Source organism: Cryptomeria japonica, chromosome 11 (assembly GCF_030272615.1).
Source record: "Cryptomeria japonica chromosome 11, Sugi_1.0, whole genome shotgun sequence".
NCBI classification, from domain to species: domain Eukaryota; kingdom Viridiplantae; phylum Streptophyta; class Pinopsida; order Cupressales; family Cupressaceae; genus Cryptomeria; species Cryptomeria japonica.
The window spans coordinates 394732800-394757089 of NC_081415.1; the positions used below are offsets into that span (position 1 = coordinate 394732800).

Consider the following 24290-nt stretch of genomic DNA (forward strand, 5'->3'; position numbering starts at 1 on the left):
CCCCCCCATAAGAGAGAAGAAGAGACCATGAAGCCCTCCCTCAATGTCGAATCTCCTGCAAGGATGGTCCAATGATGATGACCAAAATACCTTCCCATAAGGAAGAAAGAGAGCCAATGTTGCACCAATAATGTCAAAGTATGAAAAAATTAGGTACCAAGTCGATGACGATGAATCACTCGCTTTTGCAACAAAATGAAGATCAGGCATGGAGACAACCTACTGCGAGCATCATCTAGATACTCAGAAATAGCAGAAATACTGGTACAATCCAAGTCTCATGGGAGCCATGCACAAATGTGTACAATTTAAGTCTCAACTGGAGCCATGCACCAAGTCTCACAAGATATTCCTAATCTAAGTGTACAAGAGGATTACATCAAATAGTCTATAATGGCAAGATACAAAGAGGTGTGGCACTTTATGATAGTGTGAATACAACATTGCTCATGCAAGAGCATACAACATGATAGTGCAAATATGAAAACATGAAAATGATGCCACCAAGAAGCCCTGTAGAATATTGCAGAAAAAGATGCCTCCGATTGGGATGTGGCTAAGAGATATAAAGGAGCAAATCAACCCCCCCCCCCCCCCTCGACTGTTGGTTGGAAGCATTGCAAGACAGGTGTGAAGTGACAAGAAAAAAAGTGTTCCCAATTTGACTTATTAAATGATGTTTGTGTTTTTAAAAGATTTTAAAAATCTAAATAAAAACAATTACTATGCCCCAAAAAAACTTTATTAAAAAATAAAGGAAAAAAATGAAAAAAGGCGATAGTCATTTTTTTGAAAAAAAATGAAATGAAAAAAAAACTTTAATAAAAAGTTATTAAAGAGAAAAAAAACTTTATAAAAAACTTTATTTTTTTTGTTATGAAAAAAAAACTTATTAAACTGAATAAGAAAAAAAAGGATTTTTAAAAAAAAATCATTAAAAAACTTATTTTAAAAAAAATAAGAATTTTTTTTTTCTTTTGAATTATTAAAAAAAATTAAAAAAGCAAAATATGATACCCCACACGGGAGGGGCCCGTAGGTACACTGTGGGGCCGCAGTGCTTGCGGGGCCGCAGGTGGCCTGCGGCCAAAAAAGGACCCCCCCCCCCAAAAAAAAAAATCAATTTTTTTTATGACAACAAAAAAATTCCGCCCCTCCCCTTTTTAACAAAAATTCCGATTTTTATTTTCCGAAAATAATTAAACGGAAAAAAATTAAAAAAAAAATTCAGACCTATACCTGCAAGTCTGTACGACGGGCTAGGAGGGGAGATTTTTTCAACTCGGGGTAACAGAGGCTGATTTCGACAAATTGATAGTCATTCTTGGGGTTTTTGGGCCTTTTGAGCGCAATGGCGATGACTGATTTAACCAAAAATGCTCCAAAATTGCAGATCGGTGTCGGGACAAGTCACCATCCTCCACCTTCAAACGGCTCTAGATTTGGCCTCGGATGTCGGATTTGGATGAAATAAAAGGTGATTCTTAATTGCTCGAACCTCCTCAATCCAATGGCGACCTCAGATCTAACCCAACAAGCTCCAACAATAACCTGCAATAGAAAGCTCCAAAATGGAAACCCCAAATTTCTCTTAATTGGCAAACCAATGGCACTCTAATGGCTCTGATACCATGTGAGATTTAGCCAAGATCAAGAGGCAATGTAAAGCACAAATAAGAGAGATAAAATAGATGATAGGGATAAACTGTATTCTATCAAGATGCAAAATATAATCAACTAGATCATTACAAGATGTTCAATGATTGCCCGTACAAACAAAGTAGATGAGCTTGCTTATATAGGCAAGGCTAGGGATATGTGAGCACACAAACATGACATGTGGCTCAATAAGAAACAAGGGTAGGTAGGAAATAGGTGTGGGTAGGTAGGAGAAATAATATAATATTCCACATGAGGTGGATCACCCACTAAATGTGGAGTGTAACAACAAGATCAACACCATAAAAGGTGGAAATTCTCCTACACACACTATCCCAATGTGGCACAAACATCCAAGTGTCTCATACCCAAACTACTATTAAATGCATGTACCTAAGTAAACTTAAGTAAGGTGTAATAATATCCATGCTGAATAATTATTTACACCAACACAAACAACTTCACACGAGGAATAATATCATGTCATAAGCAAACACCACTTCATCAAAGGAAAAGTGGATCCTTAGAAAGGAAGAATGATTGAAAGGTTATTCTATCCCCCCAAGCAGGGAGACAAGAATAAAGATGTAATTTTTGTTGCTACCTAATTATGGTTGCACCTGAAATTGTACCACCATGAATGACAAAGAGCCCACAATAAATAAGCTAACAATGTCACTTAGTAAGGAGCAACATAATAGGAACATAAATGTTATTTGGAAGGAATAAGATGAGAGTCCAAATCATTGCCATCTAGTATTTGAATGATATTAAAAACAATAATTTGTTGAATTTTATCTGCTAAATCATGAAATTCATTAGTGGAATGGCCATGGATTTGATGATACTTGCAAAAAGAAGAAATGTGTTGATTTTTCTTACGATTCTTTGTTTGATTTTTTAAAGGGAGAGTAATCAAGTTGGATTTAAGAAGCTCATACAAGATACACTCTTGTTATGACGAGAAATTGTAACAAGAAATAGATGTATTAAAAAATGGGGGAGGGGATGCCAACAAAGGAGGACTTTGAAAACCTGGACCTTTTTTGAAAAAGTGTGATGTAGATTTCACATAATTGTCAAAACTTTGTTGTACACATCCTAAACCATATCCATTGTATGCATGTGTAGCATTAGATATATTTGTTGAAATTTCTAGAGGAGAGGGTTCATTCTTAGTGTCAAAGTCTAAAGAGCCCCCATCATCATCAAGACATGTGTTGGAAGGAGAGGTGGGAATTGATTTCAAAAAATCTTGGATAAATGACACACAAGGCTCCTTCAAGGCTTAATTATTAGATTGATGGATCTTATACCCATTGAAGGAGGGTGTAAAGTATAATGTACCTCAATTCCTTGCTAAGGAAGCAACATTGATAGGAGATTGTATTGTTGAAGGAGTGCATCCCACTTCATCATGAATTAAATTATAAGGATTATGATCAAACTTTATTGTGCGAAGTTCATTTTTATATATGAATTTTATTGTATGATGGAGGGTAGAAGGAACTTCTTTCATAACATGAATTCACGATCTACCTAGAAGAAGGTTAATAATTAAGATGATTAGGCATGACATGAATACGAGTAGGTAAAGTCATAGGTCCTACTTTGATAGGTAATATGACTATACCAAGTGACTATCTAGGAACATTATCAAAGCCACAAACACAAAGAGGATTAGGTTTAATAGAAGAATAATCCCAATATATCTTATCCAAGAAGTCAACACGAGAAAGGTTAAGTGTTGACCCATTATCAATTAGAGTACCTTTTATGTTTTGTTCATAAATGCGAGTAATCATAAGGGGATCATTTCTATTTTTTCTTTATAGAAGGCAATTCCTCTTTTGAGAATGTAACATCATTTGGTTTAGAAGAAGGACGAGGAATCACCCTTTGTAAGCCTTCTTGAATCACTTATGGTATGAAGGTGAATTTTGAATCAAGTCCCAAAGGGTTCCTAAGGGAAATCTTAGCTAAGATATTATGGAGGTTCTCAACAAGAATAGGTTCCTTATCAACATGCTTCTTGGGATTAGGGGGTGAAGGAAGGGAAGAGAGAAGAACATTGAAATCTTGTTGCTTGTTGCTAATGATTTAATCCTTTTACTCCAAGGTATCTTTATGGGCAAGACAAGATTTAGGAGAAGGACAAACATAACTCATTAATGCTTCAACTCTAGTGGGAAATTCATTGAAATCAAAAGAGGGTATGATATCACCAGGAAAGGTAGTGACAATATCATCTGCTTGCACCAAATGATCCTCATGGGAGAGGTACATTTTATGAGGAAAATGAACATTGTTCTTCAAAGCTTCATCCTTAAAAAAGAGAGATTTGTAAGAATTGTTCATAACCTCTTCTTGCACCAATGTTCTCTCATTTGTAGAACCGAATTTGGGAGAGGATAAATCAATGTCCATCAACATTTTTTCTCTAGGAGAGGTACCATGTATGGAAGCTAAGGTAACATTAAGGAAGGTGTTTATGATATCACTCTTTGTCTAAGATACTCTCATGGGAGAGGCACATTTGAGGGGAAAGATAAACATAATTCATCAAAACATCATCCTTAGAAGGGAGAGTTTGGAAAGAAGTGTTAATGGTCTCTTTTTGCACTAAAATGTCCTCATGGGTAGGAGGATCTTTATAGGAGAGGGATAAAGTGAAACAAGGGAGGCTAATCCATTTTCACATCATGAAACTAACTAAATGGAAACAAAATGATAATAATTTACTTTTTCAAATGATAACATATGCAAAATGCATGATAAAAAGAGATAACAATGTGTAATTTTTGTTGATTTTTTTACTAATGCAAGTACATAAACAATGGTTGAATGCATCTAAATCTGAACATAACATGGCATAACAATTAGATCTAGAAATGTAATTGAAAAATTATGCAACCAACAAGTCAATTTTAGAATAATAAATTAGGAATTTTATGAATTTAACCACTAAATTTATCTAATTCAACTGCAAATATAATTTTTGAGTGCAAAATTTATTGTTTAAATGTGTACAAATCAGATTTGAGACAAAGAATTATAAATAAGCATGTAAGATGTTGGGTTCACCAAAATATGATGGTGGAAAAACAAGGGTTTCACCAATTAAGATAATAAAACCACTAGTTTTGCCTTAGGGACCACTACATTGAAAGAGGGGTGAATCCAATAGATCTAACCACAATCCAAATATGGAGAGGGTTAAAATTCTGATTAGATTCACTGGTTATTGATACTTGCCCTCTTTCTTAGTTGAATTGGATGATAATTATGAAATTAGGGCAAAATAATGAACAATTGAAGTAGATTGACAAAAACATATTGTTACAGACATCCCATGGAGCCACAAACATAGATCTAGGTAAAATAAGATGTTTAGAACATGTTACCAGAAGTTTGACTTGCTTTTTTGGGACCATGTAGTATAGATTCGCCTTGGTCCTTTGAATTTCGCTTTATCAAAAGCTGAACCTATTCATCACTATCAACTTTGTCAAAATCTTTGAGTACAACTGCTGAACATGTTCCCTACACACAGAAAGAATGAAAATAGGGTTGTGGATAAGGGTTTGCCTTAGGTCAAACTCTGGTTTAGGAATTAACCTTGAATTGAATAATGTAAATACTGAAGTAAATGTTAGGAGATATGCCCCAAATCTATAATTGTTGATAGAAGGATTGATGATGCAATGCTCTTTGAATGTAATCACAGATGTTGAATGTAATGGCATGACAAACACATGAACATGAAAAACCCTAATCACACACACATGCTTGCATGAAGATTGATGTAACTTTGCTCCAGAATGCTTAAAGGATGAAATGTTGTCTTGAATCTTTGAAAATGCTTGATGATGAATGCTTGAATGCACAAATGCTAGGTATGAAGTCTTATATCTAAAATGTATTGATAAGATGTCTTTATATAGGGTTTCTTAGGTAAATCGTTGATTAGGCCAACCTCCAATAGTCAAGTGTATCCACAGGGACCAAATTCCATCGGGGAGGGGGAGTGCCTACCCTATTTCAAATTGGGGCTTGTTTAAGAGGGACCAGGGCATTTTGGGGTGCCTTGGTCCAAGACCAAGGCACTCCATGCTTTGGTCCTCCAAAAATAGGACCAATCAACCATGAAATAGGAGAGGACAACCTTCGGGATGGGCCCCCCCAGTAATGTCAACATGTGACATCAAAGTTGGAGTAGAAGGGAACAAAACAGGCCTAGGGGGATGAAAATGGGACACGCTAAAGTAGGAGCACAAACATGAGGTGTAAATTATATCGATTACAATTTACGACACTATAGCTCCAATATTTAAAAGAATATTTGAATTGAATGGTGTACCAAGCAAAAAATTATATAAAGGATCAACCATCTACACAGGAGATGCAACACTAGTGAAATCTTGAAAATAATATTTGTGCAAAGATAGAAAGCTCATATTTATGAGCATGTGCATCTAGACTCATGTAACTCACCAACTTTTATGTAGAAACATGCCACTTGTATGCTACTCATCATAAAAAGGCTAACCCAGTCAAAACGAGGCTAGAACAAAAGAGAAAAGTGTAAGGTATGACATATTTACCATTACAATAGTTTCATCTTCCATCTACCTAAGGATTTTGACCTCAAAATCAAATTACCTTAAATTATACATAATATCATTTTTCAAAAATAAACTCCATTGATAACAAATCAATTTTCATTCATGTATAATATAAATACTTATATTTTTAAAATAATTTCTCACAAAAATAGATATTCAAATTAGCACTCATTAAATCCTTACTCCACTCATCTTAGTCGATAATCAGAGGGAAACGTTACATTTGGTAAATTAAATAAAACTTTAAAAAATATAATTTACCTCTAAATCAAATGCTAAAAAAATGTGTCTTTTTATTGGAAGATAATCATCATACAATGTTAGCTGAACACATTGTGGAATTGGGTGCATGAATTATCACCTTCTTTTTCCTAAGAACCAAATCAAGATGTGAGATGCATTCATCTTGCCAACCTCATCCTTTTAAGATATTGAACCATTACCTTCAATAAGATGAATCGTTGCCTTAATAACACCTGATCCTTCATAAACAATTATAAACTATTCAACTTATGACACCAAATGGATGCATATAGAGAGGAATAAAAAATGCTTGATCACAAGCAAATTTAAACTAGAAGCCTCAATTTCTTACAAGATTTTTCTAGCCAAAACGTTGGCAATCCCTATCAAGACCATTGCTATGGTGTGTCTTTGAGATATTTGAAAAAATGTTTAACAAATGAAAATACATCGTTGGCCCAATGTTGCATTTAAAGATATCTTGGTTGAAAGAAAGAAAAAATGGATAGGACATAATTATAAATAAACAAACAAATTACACATTCACTTTGATGCGGGCCCTAATAATAATAAAGATATAAATAGTTACGTGGTTGAGAAATTTCACAAGGGTATGTGAAAAAAAGTAACGGAGAAAAAGAAATATTACCTTGATGGATATAATTCCAAACTATCAATAATAAAGAAGCATGTATGTAGCAATTTAAAACACCCACATAGAAAAACGAATTTAAATTTTTCCCCTACGTCTCCTTTATACATGGTACGACCATATACACAAAAATTCTCAATACCTAAGATCTATATAAAAGATGAACATGAAAAAAAATGAACCCTTATTGAAACATGAGCCTTAATTGAACCCCTTCCCCTACTAGCTTGAGAGTCCTCAACTCCATAACAAGAAATACTAGAATTTGAAATAAGAAATGACAGACAGACTAGAAAAGCGGCTTTAAAAGCGTGCGAGTTTGAGAAGATTCCAGCAGATTTAGGAGACATTATTTAAAACTATTTCCCCCCCGCGGTATTGTGTGGATTGGATGTTCCAGCGAGGACTTCAATTTAGTTATTGGCTGTGATGAAGCGATTCGAAGGAGAGCTTTAAGCCAGTGGCGCAATCCGTATGGTGGGCTTTGGGCCGGAGTTTGTTTATTTGGTGGTTCTCTGGTTGTAATGAAGAATGGAGAGCCCCCATTTACCTTCCGGTGACAATGATGATAACAGTGCTTTGAAGAAGAAAAGACTTTTTGACCATAAGCTGAGAAATGCGTGCTGGAACAAGGCTGATACCGTCCCGGGGCGCCACCCTGAGCGGTGGAGAAAAGATATTGCTGGTAATACTGTCTGCAGGAAGTTCTTAAGCTGCCAAGGGTGCCTCTGTTATGAGTATGATCACGTCCGTCCTTTTTCCAAAGGTATTAAAACCTTAATCATATTCCTTTAACTCTTAGCCTTTCTACACATACAAACTAGGCTTCGAAGATAGGTTACTTATTCAATTCAAATGTTTATCCTCATCACGGTGATTCAAAACTTGGTTGGGGTTAAAGTCAAAATCAAATCTTTTCCAAAAGCTCAATTCCTATCAGATGTACACTAAAACTATTAAAAGAAGGGTTATTAATTCAAAATGGCCTTGGAACATAGGCGGAGAAACGGATGTGAAGAACTGCCAGATTTTGCAGTCCAGGGTGAATCGGTTTAAAGGAAATAAGGAGGATCTTGGCAAAGATGATCTTGAACAATTCTCGTGTCATCTTAAGTTCACAGGTACACGGCTTTTTCCTGGAATTATATTGATTTGTGAATGAGGTAGCAATCTAAGCATGCTTTATCAGGCGAAGAATCCATGGTTAAGAGTGCTTGTTTTTGAAGGCGTAGTTAAGTTCCCTGAACTATGAATAGTACAGAATGGGTTTGCTTCTGTAAACTTAATTTTTTCCAGAAATTGTGTATCAATCTAAGGGGACTTTGACTGTGAGGAAAAAACAATAGTTACCCTAGAATAGGAGTGGTACCAGATTAGGCATGCTTCTTTGAAGACATTGTTGATGGCAATAGGGTAGAAAGATAAGGAACTTGATTGTGGGGAAAAGTTGATAATTGTTAGGATCTTACCTTTAAATACTATTATAATTAAACGAAAACAATATGTAAAAAAGAACACGATGTTTGGAATAGCTGCAATTATGTTTATATTGTTGAATTTGGAACAACTATTGTAGGTCTTTTAGACATGGGGCAACTTTCTTAAGAGCAAAGTTCTATTACAAAATACGATTTCAATTTTTTTTTATATTCATTACAACATCAATATAAATGCTTCACAATGAGTGACTTATGAGCTATAGCCAGTGTATGGATCTTAATGTGAACTAATTATATTATTACAACTTGTGGGATAAATTTACATAATGTAATATCAGCTAAATAACTATATGATAATTATGATGCTTAGAATAATAAAATGGTAGAATGCAAGGTTCCTAACATGTCTCTCTTTGATGGGGCAACCTCCTTAAGAGCAATGTTTTATTACAAAATATGATTCCAAGAAGACCTCTTTATCACAACATCTATATAAAGGCTTCACAAAGAGTGGCTTACAAGTACAACAAATGTGGGATTAATTCATACATTAAATATGAACTCATTACATTATTAAAATTTCATATGATGCATGTGGGATAATCTACACAATGTAATAACAACTAGATAACTAAATTATGACTGTAACAATGCTCAAAATAATAAAAGTTAAGGATATAAGGGTCCTAACATTCCCTTACCCTTTAGAAAGCCTTGTCCTTGAGGCTTGAACTATGGAAATGACCATTGAAATTAATAGACGGGTTCCCAAGTGGCATATTCTAGTTGCAACTCTCACCATAGAACCAAATATCCATGAAGGTGTAGTTATGGAATTGGTGTGATTTTCTTTGTCTAGAATAGCTTTTGGCTTGGGATGAGGGCACCTTTGGCATCCAATTTAGGGAGTTTGACTGAATGTGAACATGTTGTTTACCTTCTTTAAACACGAGACTTGTAAAATAGGTTGTATCTTGGAGGATGAAGGGAGATCCAACTTGTTGCATGCACAATTTGCCTTAATTCTATTGAAGAAATCAAGCAACCTCATTTGAGAATGACAATTTTTCATTTGGAACTGACTTGATTTCTATCTTTGTCTAGAGTATTCAACAACTCCATTGATATTTACACTTGTAGAGATTCTCCTTTTGTCTTTGAATTATTTGTTTGTTTGTGCTTGTCATCCCGTCTCGCTAAGTTTATTTGGAAACATGATATTTTTTACTTTTGTTACATTACAAGTTTGACTGATCATGTTTTGAGTTCAAATTGCTTTAGCAATCTTAACATATTTGGCTTAGTTCCCTATTTGCAGTCTTTATTTATGTGCATCTGATCTTTAAAATCTTTCTTCGATTTAATCAAATTGAATTTGGGTGTTGTTGGTCCATGGTGGGCTATCCTTTAATTTTGTACCTTAGTCTCTTAATTGCTTGCTATTCTAGACTTGAGAATTAACTTAAACATTTTTAATTCCTTCTCCAATTTCGAGACATTTTAATTCTAAGTTTCTGGTGGACAAGAAAAAGTTGTACGTATATATTGAATGGTAACTTCTTTTGGATTAAGAAGTTAGTTTATGATTGCTTCTAACTTGAGATTTTTTGTGGACCCTAGTTGACTATGAATCCCAATTAATTTACATTCCACGTCCTTAGGGAAATGAATTCTGGCACCATAATTCTTGTTGGACTTGAGAACCCTACAAAGGTCAAATTTATTATATTCTTGCATTTACGGTTAAAGCATGTTTAGCTGAAATACCCTATGGACCTAAAACAATTATGAATCTAAGTTTATATTTATTTTGCATCCATATTGTAAAAAAGTTTGAAATTTGGCCCAAACAAGCAACTTGCGGACTTGAAGCAACTATATATTTTGATTTACTTGTGAGGCTCATGTCTAAAAGTGTTAAGAATCTTGAGGCCCAAGTGTCCAATAGTTCAAAGAGGGCCAACAAACCATGGTTTACTTGTAGTCTTGTGTCTATGTGATAGGAAGGTTGAAGTTTGGTTACATCCATAGATCTGTAGTGCTTATTCAGCTCAAGTCTATTAAAAGCTTGCATTCGTGGTTGGGATACATCCTATTACATTTCTGGAGCTCTAGATTGCAACCACAATAGTAAGAGCTGTGCGCTTTGCCCTTGTTGTTCAACTGTAAGACATTATGCTGAGCCATTGATCTACCCATGGCCTAGTGACTAGTTTTGAACCTTTTGCATTATTTAAATTGATGGTCTTCCTTAGAGTAGATGACAATTGTGGAGCTGTTTGTGATGACTTTTTAAAAAAATTTGCCCATCTAGCCTTTCATTTGAAGATATATTGAACATGATATTGAATTTACTTGAATTGTGAGACATGATACTTGGAGTAGTTGAGTCAAGGGTGAACAGGAACTATACTTGCATTATGAATCATGTATTGTGAACATTGAATATAAATTTAAAACTCACTATATGTCAAATTTAACTTTAGTTAATGCTTAATGTTGATAATTTTTATCAAAGGATTTGATACTCTATTTTTTTAGTTGCAAGCCCTTTTATAGAGGTAATATTTTGGTCCAAGATTTGCTGAATATGGAGAGCAGGATGACTAGGAGGGACGTATGAGGATAGCTAAAGCAATTTGAGTGATAAGAAATCTCGGGATCTGTTGTGACCTTTTCACACATCGCCCCATTGCAAACGGGGACCCCCCTCTTTTGTGCTTTCTGCGTCTTGTTAGTTTAGGGTTTTGGCAGTAGAGGACAATTTTGAGCTTCCAGTGTCCGAGTCTCAAATTTTGAAGTGTGATCATGCTTATTGCTATTAGGGTTTTTGAGGATCAAGTGCGAATAAAATGTCAGTTGTTAGGTGATCCTAATTTTATCCAAGTGTAGACTTTGTGCGTGAACGAGTTTTGAAGTGTCTGAGTCGGAGATATTTTTGTGGCTAAGTGTTAAAAGGTCCTTTAGGGATTGTTTTCTCGCTCCTAGGAGGTAATTTAAGTTAAACTTGCACTTTATCTCGATGGTATTCCTATTTTCTCGCTCAAGTTTTGATGAATTTGGCTATAAGTCTCAATGCATTTTAATGAAATTTGAAGTGTCCAGATGATTTTGAGTGGATAAATCATTAAAATCCTGATGAAAATCTATGTGTTAATGGTCTAAAGGTCAAAAATCCTGATGGAAGGTGCTTTTCCCCCCACATTTCCGATGACCTACGATTTTCCCCACTCAAAATCCTGATGGGAGGTGAATTTCTCCCACATTTCCGATGGACCCTGTTTTTCCCCATTCAAGTTCCTAATGGAGGACAATTTTCCACCAGGAAGGTAAATTTTTGACTAAGTATGGGAAATTGTCCTGATGGCCCATGTTTTTCTCCTTGGAATGTAGATGAAATTTGATATCCTAATGAAGATTGATTTTCCACCAGGACAATTTGTGATCAAATTTAATGGATTTTTATGCAGATAATTGTCTTGATGAATGGTGAATTTCCCCAAGTATGGTTTTTGACGAATTTTGATCTGGATTTTTATCCAGATAGGGAGCAATTTTCCCCCAAGGTGAATTTTGGACTTAGTGATTAAAAATAAAGTGAATTTTGGACTTAGTGATTAAAAATAAAGTGAATTTTGGAGTCTAGATGATGTCGATTTTCCCCTAAGGTATTTATTGACGAATTTAATGATTTTTTTGATTGGGAATTTTATCCCAAAGGAGGTTGATTTTCCCCAATGAGCTTTAATGACATGTTGAATGAGTTTTCATTTGGATTTTTAATCTAGATATGGGGCGATTTTCCCTAGGTGGCCAAAGTTGGTGAATTTTGAAAGATTTTAATGTAAATGGGCCCAAATTTGATTGTTTTATAAATGTTTTTGCATTAGGTAATGATTATTTAATTATCAAAAACAATTATTAAATGATTTGCAGTAATTATTAATAATTAAATATCTTTCTAATTGCAAATCGATTTTCCCAGGGAAGTATAAAACCAAGTTTTTTTATCACACATTGCTTGTGTGGCTAAACAACAAGGTGAAAACAAGAATAAGTATGCTTGCCTAGCAATATAATATTATTATATTTGCTGATGTGACTGAGCAAAGACAGTTAAGAGGCTGATTGGAGAGTTTTTTCCAGCTAGGCGATTTAGATGAAGTGTCCATTGGACACCATTGGAGCTGGAGTTTTATGTTTGAGGGCGATTTTTGCCCAGCTATGCCTAGGCGCTGCCATTTAAGGGCAGGTTGCAGCGAATTTGTTTGATGTTTGTGCCATACTGGACGATTTTGATGAGGTGGCGCCATTGTTGAATGCCACGATTTTGATAATTGATGCAAACTTCAGATTTTGGGGGGCGATTTTGGTGACGTTGCTGAGTCTCATTGATGCTAAGGGGCTGCCATTTATTCAGAGCTGTGTTTTAATGCCATAGCTGGAAGTTGTCTTGACTCCCTAGTTGGCTGGAAACTTCATTTTCAGGCTCATTTTTTCATTTCCAGCAGACACATACTTAGGCGATTTTGCTTGGAGATCATTTTGGGGACATTCTAGGGTGGTTTGGAGGCATTTTCTGAGTACACCATTGCTGGTGTAAAGTCTGAAATCTCATTTTCAGGTTGTCTTCAGACTTATCCTTTATTTCCAGCCACCCTTACATTTGGAAAATTTCATTTTGTCATCATTTTCTGAGCATTTGGTAGAATTTTCATTGCTGACCTAAGTCTGAAACCTCACTTTCAGATTTGTCTTTTGACTTAGATTTTCGTTACCAGCCTTTTGTTTGTGCTCAGATTTGGCAATCTTCACTTTGGGAGGTAAAATTCCATCAAGCACAAATGTTTCTAAATGGCTGCAACCTTGTTAGGTGACTGATTTTGAGTGTTGCAGGTTGTCTTCAGACCTTTTGGCAGCCATTAGTGAGTTTGGAAGGTTGTCTTTAGACATTTTAGGTGACTGATTTTGAGTGTTGCAGGTTGTCTTCAGACCTTTTGGCAGCCATTAGTGAGTTTGGAAGGGTGTCTAGACATTTTAGAGTGAAAAATCAGACTTTTCACACCTTTCCAAGGCATTTCCAGATTCTGGTATACTTTTTTGGTCTTCATTTTTTATAAATGTATACAGGGTGTTTTCAAACTTAGTTTTTCATATCAGACCTCATACAAGCCTGAAAATGAGGATTTTCTAAGGGTTTTATGAGGGTTTTGGACCCTATTTCATCTATCTTTCATTCTATTTTCAGAATTTGTTAGGAATAAGAGTATAATTTCTGATTTCCATTCCTAAAAAATGTCTAAATCCTAAGAAATCAGAACTTATTCAATTCTGAAAATAGTTATCAGGATTTTTTTTTCTGAGGTTATTGACTTCTAGCTTCGTGCAGGTACCATGTGTAGATTCGGGATTGGAATTTGGAAAGAACAGTTGAAGATGGTCCAGGAGGGGTTTTATCCGGATTCCAAGTTGTCATCTTGATGGAAAGAGATCACAGATACAAACATGCACTTCTTGAACATGGAGTGGATGTAACAGAGGATGTTCAAAACAAAGAACTAGATCCCCTCTCCTACCTATGCAAACATCATGAAGAGTGGCGTATGTCATGCCGCTAGATTTCCACAATCCATACAATGCAACGAGTTAGTTTTGGAATGCGCAAGGCACTATGATCCTCTCTCTAGAATGATTCGGACTTCCGAAAGGGTAACCATCGCCTACCTTGTTGAGGATGCAATTGCCGGAGTGTTTGGAATTTCCCACAGTGCAAACTTGAAGGATAGAATGAAGGATGAATATGAAGCGAAGTATAAGTTGAAGGCGGATGCATGAAAGGCTGTAGTCAATAAAGAGTGGATGATTGAACCAAGGTCTCATCATTCCAAGGCGCCTAAGACACTCATGTGCACAGTTTTGAAAGAGGAATATAGTGATTTGGTATTCCTTTTCAACTGAGTGATGGGGATGTGTTGACGTGTATTTTGTACACAGCCTAACACAGAATAAAATACCTAAGGGTATCTTATCCTCTCTTGAGAAAATAGTCTCTAACTGCTGAAGATTCGCGTAAAGGATCAGTTAGGTAGACTCCAAGGTTCTTTGATGTAGGGTCTCTACGTGTGGACAAGCTCCAGTGGTATGATGTGATTTGCTGGGATCACAAGGGGACTTACATGTGATGATTGAACTTCCGATCTGCTTTGCTGGACACAGGCTCTTACTAACTTAGATTTGAAAAATGAAAAAAGGATAAGGGCGAAGAGAGGATCTAATCCTAATACTAAGAATGTAGGAGCAATGACTTGATTTTTGATGAAACTCTAACTAGATCTTGTTTTGACATCAATGGAACATCTACACAAGGCTAGTGCGATCTTCTAAGGGAAGCTTTATGATGTTCAAATCATCACCGCAGGCATAGACACCATCAAGTTGATGCATATCAATGAAGAAGCGACAAATTGAAATTGAGCTTAAGCTGAACGATTCCAGTTGACTACGCAAGGCAAGTCTGCAATCAACAAACTGCTAGTAGTATGGATATACGAATTTCACCATCAATCAAGCATATTTCTTCCATTCATCTAATCATCTACCATCTAGGATTGAAGACTCAACAAGAAACCATGCAAATTGCAAGAAACGACACACTTCACCATTACTCCAATGAAAATGGAGTTTGTTTACAATCAATGGCAACAATTTCTTGCCTTGTCCTCCTATTCTACTCTCTATCTACTAACTACTCCAACTATTTACATACTATCTCCAACAATTGCTAATTAACCTTTACAAATGAAATGCCTGGGCTTATATAGTACCCACAATACAATTTGATGGCTTAGATCAATTCAAGATCAATGGCCAAGATTTTACAATGAAAACCCTAATTAGGGTTTGTTACAACCATTACATAACATTTAATGCTTGACCAATGAAATAATTGTATTGCTTGGACACATGTCCCTTCTAGAAAAATCGACCAATGGATAGCCGGGGTAGGTACATCGGAATTTGTGCCACCTTCCATGAGTTAAGTACATTGAATCTGGACATGCTGAGGTGGACCACACTGACTGGAGGAGTGATGACTGGGATGCCACCTCATCTGACACTTGTAGCTTGCTAGATATTCAATTTGATGTCGTTGAGAGGCTATCTTTAATTAACTCTTGTCCTAACTCCTTTTGTCCTTGATGTGCAGGATGATGATGTACCTCGCCTTGGAACGTTGGATTGAAAGAGGTTGCCCATGTCCTTACTTGATCGTCCTGGCGAAGACCGTCCTTGATCCGGCTTGATTTTCCTTGATGAGATCTCCATTTGATGCCTACACAACATTTCAAAATTAGAAACATGATTTTGCAATACATAACATAAATTAGAGAGCAAATTTTAGGAAACTTAATGATAAGTCCTTTATTAATCATTTCCTAAAAACGACTATTGAGCTAAGGCAAAACAAAATTTCAAAATTCAAAATTTGAGGTTATGACGATCAACATTCAAAATCAAAACAATAAATCAATATCGCCATACCTCACTAGAGAGCAAACTCTAGAATGCAAAACAAGGAATTTGCCTAGGCAAAATCAAAATTAGATGGCTTCAACGTGATCTTCTTTAAATGAACAATCCCTTTATCAATTCATCACCCTTGAGGATATCTTTGACGTGGTCTTTGGCAAGTTCGCCCAACTTGAGACTAAGCTCGCACTCCTTTGATGATGTCTGCGCCCTCCTCTTGAATGACAATTTCGCACCTCCTTTGTATTCTCCAAATCGCATGCTAATGAAGGATGTTAAATGATGATTTGAAATGAATAAACCACCTTCCCTTTATAGGCGCTTACCTTCATATTGATCTTAGGCCGACTTTGGTAAATAAGACAAATTTAAAATAAACTTAAAAGGCCGACCCTTGTAAAATGAAACAAATTTTAAATCAAGCGCCCCATTTGATTTTTTATTAATTAATAATTAATTATTAAATGCCATCGTTCTAAATTAATAAATTTCGATTTTTATAAAGGCAAAAATAATTAATAAATATCAAGCGCAAATTTTAAATGCCATTTTTAATTAAATTTGCAATCCATCGATTTTAGCATTTAAAATAAATTTAAAGAAATGTGTTTGAGCGCCAAATTTTTGAAAATGAAATAATACGTACCTCATCGCCCTGGTCCCTGACTGAGGGACAGGAGCGATCCATCATGTTTGGCCTTGATTCTTGCATTTTTTACATCCAAAATCTCTATCTCCACGTTGGATTTGGCATGTTTGCTAGGATTTTTAAACTTGAGCGACTTGTCCTGCAAACAAATGTCCTTTAGGTGTGATATCGCCCTGGTCCCTTGGAGAGGGACAGGAGCGATCCTTGTCTTCTAGCTTGCAACTCTTCATTCTTGATTTTAACTTCTTCGTTCATCACCTTTCAACCTTTCAAAAGACGTCTTTGACCATGCCTATTTTTGCCTTGTCTTGGTTTTGACGGAACATAAGTGTTTTAATAAAAATCGCTTTGGTCCTTGTCCAAAGGACAGGAGCGATATAGGCTCCTTGGCTCAATTGATAACATTTTGACGTCAAAAACCTTTGTATATCATCTTCAAAAGACATCTTAGACCTTGTATGCAAAACCTTGACTTAACGTGATTTTTGAGAGATTTGGCCAATATAATCAATATCGCTCTGGTCCCTTCCTGAGGGACAGGAGCGAACTTCAAGTTTTTGAGCTTGTCCTTGCTTCCATCAACTTGCCATCACTTTCATCGCGTAAAACGTAGTCTTTTTGATCCCCTTGGTCGCTTGACACTTGCTTAACTTTTGAAATCTATGCCTTTATGGAAATATCGCTCTGGTCCCTTCCTGAGGGACAGGAGCGAATTAGATGTCTTGGTGCAAATCCTTCATCTTTGGCAATTTTTGATGCTTTGCGCTTGATGGAGATGTCTTAAAATGTCTTTGCCACCTTGTGCTTCGCCTTGAAGTGTCTTGAATTTGGAGGAAAAGGCAACATAACTAAGATATCGCCCTGGTCCCTTGGAGAGGGACAGGAGCGAATTTGTACTTGTAGTCTCCATCACACTTCGCCAGCTTCCAAATTTATCTTCAACGGTCTCGTAATGTTCCATTCCATTCATCCATGCCTTGGGTTTGATTGTAATTTAGCAAGAAATTTGTCTTAGACAAAAATCGCTCTGGTCCCTTCCTGAGGGACAGGAGCGAACTTAAGCATTTTGGTCCTTTGTTGGCATTTGGTAATCTTCAATTTATCTTCAATGAGTTCATTTCACCTCCTTCCTTGCCTTCAAACATAAAACTTGCTTGATCTTTGCCCAGATCGTACCTTATGAAGAATTTCGCTCTGGTCCTTCAGTGAGGGACAGGAGCGAAATTGACCCTCTAGGCCAAAACTTCATCATTTCATTGTTTTTGATCAAGTCTGGATGTTCTATCATGCTCATTTTGTCCTTCACCATGCCTTTGATGTCTCGATTCGTCCAAACAAGGTCAGGAATGGCTCAACTAAGCATTTTCGCTCTGGACCCTTGGTGAGGGACACGAGCGATTCGCCTTGGTCCCTTGGAGAGGGACAGGAGCGCTTTTCGCTCTGGACCCTTGGAGAAGGACACGAGCGAAATTTGACTTTTCGCACTCTCTATCAGGATAATTTTTATGGAATATAACATTTAAGTATAAGAAAGTACTTTAAGTTATATTCCATATATACTTTCAGGATGTTTGAGAGTGGTTTCAGACCTCCAGGAGTTATATTGCAAAATCTAGTTTTTGGAGGTTTTTTCAGTTTCCAGACTTAGTCAAATTCAGGATCAGGGCATTCCAGACTTAGCCAAATTTCAGGGTCAGGACTTCAGACTTAGCCAAATTTCAAGATCAAGACATCACTCAAGCCGGACTTGCTATCCATGTGATCTCCCCGACAGCACTCAAAATGCAAAGGCCAACTAACAAAACCCTAGAAAAACCCAAAGAACAAACCCTAAAAAGCAAAAAACATGGGTCCCCATTTTCAATGGGGCGATGTGTGAAAACGTCACAACAGGATGCCAAAGGGTGCCTTATTTGAAGGATGGATGTTTTATTTTATCCAGGATTGTACAAGAGGAACAATGATGAATTGGTCAAAAATCATAAGTGACAATCTGGATTTTCAGTTGAGAAATGTGGAAAGAACTAAGTCATTCGCCATGACTTCCAACCTTGTGTATATGCTTGCTAGATTTGTCACATACAAAGGATTGATATGCAAATGTGAAGTTGGGAGTGGGCAAGGACAATATAGAAGCTATGAATGTTATCCACAGCTTGACATGTATAGGATTGAGGACTATAAGAAGGTGAATGATGCATTCACCATGTATATTACAAGGATCTTGTAGGGCAGAATCCACAAGAGGTTGTCCAAGGAGGCAACGAAATTGATTGAACAATATGGATCATGGTACGTACAATTTCCCACTTTCACATATCTAAGGATTCAGGGATTCAGAACCGAACCATACAAACTTCCTAGGTATCCAACAAACATAATGATTCTACTTGAGGTGGTGAGACAACTTTAGGAATTTGATTTCATCCAGAAGGAGAAGCATAGAACAAGAATGGCTTTTCCTATTGCTATAGGGAAAACTTTGGAAGTGTGCCAATTTGCCGCTGCAACTAGTACAATGATTGATGAGCTTGCATTCTATCGCCTTGGAACCTATAAGAAAAGAGACAAATTTGATCCGCATAAGAATGTTGAAAGAATCAAATGAGACAGACTCATACACAAAATTGACATTGTGGACTATTGGGCAAACCTAATGGATGAACAAGCAGTGAAGAGGAGAATGTGGTCCAGGATGTCCGTAGATTTCATGAGAATGTGTGAACTCTTTCTCATTCCTGATCAGATATTGGATGATAGTGATCATACTCATCCACAGTATGAAAATGAAATGAAGAAATCTATCCCATTACCTAGTTGGTCAGAGCTAGAGGTATCAGATTTGAATGTGCTTATGAGAGATGTCATGGATTTCTCTAGAGAATGGATAGACAAGCAAATGAACAGATTGATAGATATGGGTGTTGTCTTCACATATGAGAAGACGAAATAGGCGGAATCCTCTCTTGAGGATGATCAGAGAACAATTAGTGATACGAGGATTCATGCAGATGAGGAGAGTCAAGCTCCTAAACTTAGGAAGAATACATTGGAGAATCCAAGATGAAGGGGAAGGAGATAGTTAGTTAGCCGTCAAAGAAGAAGAAACAAAAGACTAGCGCTCCTTTGTCTCCCCTTAGTTTCTCATCGATCAAGGAGATCGACATGCCAGATCAGAACAGGGAATTTGAACAATGCTCCAATACAGTGGTTTTACCAGAGAACATTCAGGAGTTGCATGCTACAACACAATCCGTGCCACCTAATGAAGATGATGAGCAGCTGGGATCTCCTATTGTCCTATTGGAGGTTAGCTTGGGAAATGATGTTCATGACTTGACTAAGGACAAATGATGATGATGTTATCTCGGCATTGAGGGAATTGGATCGGGAAATGTATCTTGATGATGGAATGGAGATGTCAACCATTATCGATTGGTTGATGAAGAGCATGGAGAAAAGTAAGAAGATGGTAGAGGCCCAACCTATTGATTATATTGATGACTACTTAGCCAGGAGCAATAAGGAGAAAGAAGCTAATAGGGCTAAGATACTTTCAAATATAGCTAGAGATGAAATAGGAATGAGGATTGCACAGGTTGCTATCTGTTGACGTGAATTTTGTACACTATCAAACACAGAATAAAATACCCAAGGGTACGTTATCCTCTCTTGAATAAAGCCTCTGATTGCTGAAGATGTTGCGAAAAAGGATCAATCAGGATGACTCCAAGGTTCTTCGATGTAGGGTCTCTACGTGTGGATAAGCTCTCTGTGGTATGATGTGATTTGCTGGAATCACAAGGGGACTTACATTTGATGATTGAATGTCTGATCTGCTTTGAATATTTGCTGGAACACAAGATTTTACTAGCTTTGACTTGAAAAAAGGAAAAAAGATGAGGGCGAGGAAAGGATCTAATCCTATCACTAAGAATGTAAGAACAATGAATGATCTTTGATGAAATTCTAACTAAGTCTTGTTTTGACATCACAGGAACATCTCCACAAGGTTAGTGCGATCTTCGAAGGAAAGCTTTATGATGTTCAAATCATCACTGTAGGCATAGACACCATCAGGTTGATGCATATCAATGAAGAAGCGACAATTGAAGTTAAGCTTAAGCCGAATGATTCCAGTTGACTACACAAGGCAAGTCTGCAATCAACAAATTGCTAGTAGTATGGATATACGAATTCCACCATCAATCAAGCACATTTCTTCCACTCATCTAATAACATGAAATCAAATACGAGAACTATAGAGACCATGCAAATTGTCGAATCGACCCATAAATTTCACCATTTCTTCAATGAAGTTACAAGTCTTTTACAACAACATCTTGGCAACAATCTTTGCCTTCTCTCTCTACTCTACTCTAATTGCTATTCTATCAACTAGCTAATCACCTTCTAACTACTCTCTATCTGTCTTCTAACTGCTTCCAACTATATTCTAACTACCTTTACAAAATGAAATGCTAGGGCTTATATAGTGCCCTCAATACAATTCGATGGCTCAAATCAATTCGAGATCAATGGCCAAGATTTTACAATGAAAACCCTAATTAGGGTTTGTTACAACCAGTACGTAACATTTAATGCTTGACCAATGATAAAATTGTATTGCTTGGACACATGTCCTCTCTAGAAAATTCCACCAATGGATAGTTGGGGTAGGTACATCCGAGTTTGTGCCATCTTCCATGAGTTAGGTACATTGAATCTGGAAATGCCGAGGTGGACCACACTGACTGGAGAAGTGATGACTAGGATGCCACCTTGTCTGACACTTGTAACTTGGTAAATATTCAACTTGATGTTGTTGAGAAGCTAGCTTTAATTAATTCATCTGGAACTATCTGCTTCTTCAATGAACCCTCGTTCTAACTCCTTGTGTCCTTGATGTGCAGGATGACTGTTGTACCTCGCCTTGGAATACTGGATTGGAGAAGTCGCCCTTGATGACGTTAGTCCAAAGAAGGCCGTCCTTGTTGATGCTAGGCTGGAGGAGGTCGCCCTTGTCCTTGCTTGATCGTCCTTGGAGGAGACCGTCCTTGATCTGGCTTGATTTTCCTTGAGGAGAGTCTTCCGACTTGTAGATCTTTCGAGCTTGGGAGTGGCCATCTTGATACCTACACAACATTTCAAAATTAGTAATATATCTTGAAGTGTAGAAAGGAAGATTCAAGATTCTAATTTAGGAAACTTCACGATAAATCTTGAGTTATCATTTCCTAATTTAGGATTTTCAAAGCAAAATTTAAATCTTCAAAAATGGCGCCAAGGTGATTACGCCATACCTTCACTTGGGAATTAATTCTAAAAAATGATGCAAAAATAGGAGAATTCGCTAGGCAAAATGTAGATCAAGACTCCCTTTAGCAAAATGCGCCCCCTTTAGTTTTCACAAGCATCAACTCCACCACCTTTAGTCTTCAACACTTGAGGAAAATTCGCTCCAAATAGGCCAGCTTTCGCACTTCTTTGCCCTCCAAATCGCACTTTGAAATAATGAGTGAATGATTTGGATAATGAAAAAAACACACCCCAAATATATAGAGCGCTCACCATTTCATTTCCCATAGGCCGACTTGACAAAATAAGCCAAAAAATAAAATATAAAAAACACTAAGAAGAAGGCCGACTTGATAAAATATAAAAAAAAGGATACCTCAAGCGCTCCATCTTTTTTAATTTTAATTTCACAAAAATTTATTTTAAATGCCTTTATAATAGAAATTTGATTTTTTGAGGCCCAAAATTAATTTATGAAATGCCAATTTAATTAATTTTTTCAAATATTTCGAAGTTGATGATTTTGGCATTTCATGTGATTTGGAGGATATTAACGCCCAAGTAGAAAATAGTGAATGCCAATAACTTCGCTCTGGTCCCTTGGAGAGGGACAGGAGCGCCTTTTCACTTTTGTCCTCAATCCTTCATTTTTTTAATTGCCAATTCACGTTGTGGGGCTAGCAATGATCCCTTTCGTCCCTTCAGTGCATGTTCAACTCGTTTTTTGCAAGGCAAAATTGATGTTCTAGAGATTTTCGCCCTGGTCCTTTGGTGAGGGACAGGAGCGATTTTTGTATTTGAGCCTAGGATTGTTGATTCTTGGAGGCGATTCCTTGTTCACTATCTTTCGAAAGGCATTCCCCATCTTGTATCACCTTGTCTTGGCGTGGTTTTGGAGGAAAATTGTTGATTTTATAGAAAATCGCCTTGGTCCTTCAGTGGAGGACAGGAGCGCTTTTTAGTTTATTGCACAATCTCTTGACCACATCGACCTTCAGTTACTCCTAAGGCATAAAACATGATTCCCCATTCCATCTTGAGTCTTGGAAACAAAAGTAGCATTTCAAAATGTTAGGCGATTAGGCATATTTGAAGATTTCGCTCTGGTCCCTTGGTGAGGGACAGGAGCGCTCTAGCCAATTTTCATTGAATTTTATGGTCTTTGCAACTTCATTCCTCCTTGAAGCACTTTAAATATCATTGCAATCTCGTGCCTTGGCCTGGATTCGTCCAAATTTGGAGGGGGAAGCTAGATAATGTGTTTTTCGCCCTGGTCCCTTGGAGAGGGACAGGAGCAATTTTGCAAATCCAAGCTTATCCGTCCTTTGTTAGCCTTCCAAATTATATTCAATGGATAAATCATGTTTTCCTTGGTCTCTTCAAATCATAAAATTGTCTTGATCCTGCAAGAATAGTGCAAATTTGAAATTCAAGCTCCAGTCCTTCAGTGAGGGACAGGAGCGAATTTTGTCTTCTAGGCCAAAATGCTTCACTTTTCACCATGAAATGTCTTGGCTAAGGAAGATATCATCTTGTTACACGCCATGAATAAGAGTTCAAGTCTAAGAAAGGTCTAAAAATGTGTATATAAAGAAAATCGCTCTGGTCCCTTGGTGAGGGACAGGAGCGCTTTTACCTTTGTAGACAAAAACTCCATCATTTCATTGTCTTTGATCAAGTTTGGATGCTCTATCATGCTCATTTCGTCCTTCACCATGCCTTTGATGTTCCAATTTGACCAAACAAGGTCAGGAATGACTCAAATAAGTCTTTTCGCCCTGGTCCCTTGGTGAGGGACAGGAGCGCTTTGCCTTGGTCCCTTGGAGAGGGACAGGAGCGAAATTCGCTCTGGATCCTCAGTGAAGGACAGGAGCGAAATTTGACTTTTGAACTCTCTATCAGGATAATTTTTATGGAATATAACATTAAGTATAAGAATTATACTTTAAGTTATATTCCATATATACTTTCAGGGTGTTTGAGAGTGGTTTCAGACCTCCAGGAATTATATTGCAAAATCTAGTTTTTTGAGGTTTTTCAGTTTCCAGACTTAGTCAAATTTCAGGATCAGGACATTCCAGACTTAGCCAAATTTCAGGATCAGGACTTTCAGACTTAGCCAAATTTTTAGGATCAAGACTTCAGACTTAGCCAAATTTTCAGGATCAGGACTTCACTCCAGCAGGACCCGCTAT

The 24290-nt window shown here is 36.9% G+C and overlaps 1 protein-coding gene across 1 annotated transcript; it reads left to right on the forward strand.

Moving 5' to 3' along the window:
* The first annotated feature begins 7392 nt into the window (after window positions 1-7392).
* Window positions 7393-8670, forward strand: LOC131071597 (uncharacterized). The gene is made up of 2 exons (XM_058007502.2): window positions 7393-7945; window positions 8178-8670. Exons 1-2 carry the CDS (start codon window positions 7711-7713, stop codon window positions 8339-8341), a joined length of 399 nt encoding a protein of 132 aa, XP_057863485.1. The 5' UTR covers window positions 7393-7710; the 3' UTR covers window positions 8342-8670.
* The last annotated feature ends 15620 nt before the right edge of the window (window positions 8671-24290 follow it).

What these genes read in the sequence shown, in the direction of transcription:
- LOC131071597 (XM_058007502.2), top strand. Translation starts at nt 7,711, where the DNA reads ATGGAGAGCCCCCATTTACCTTCCGGTGACAATGATGATAACAGTGCT. An exon ending in CGTCCGTCCTTTTTCCAAAG is followed by an intron (nt 7,946 to 8,177) that starts GTATTAAAACCT and finishes CTTGGAACATAG; the next exon opens with GCGGAGAAACGGATGTGAAG.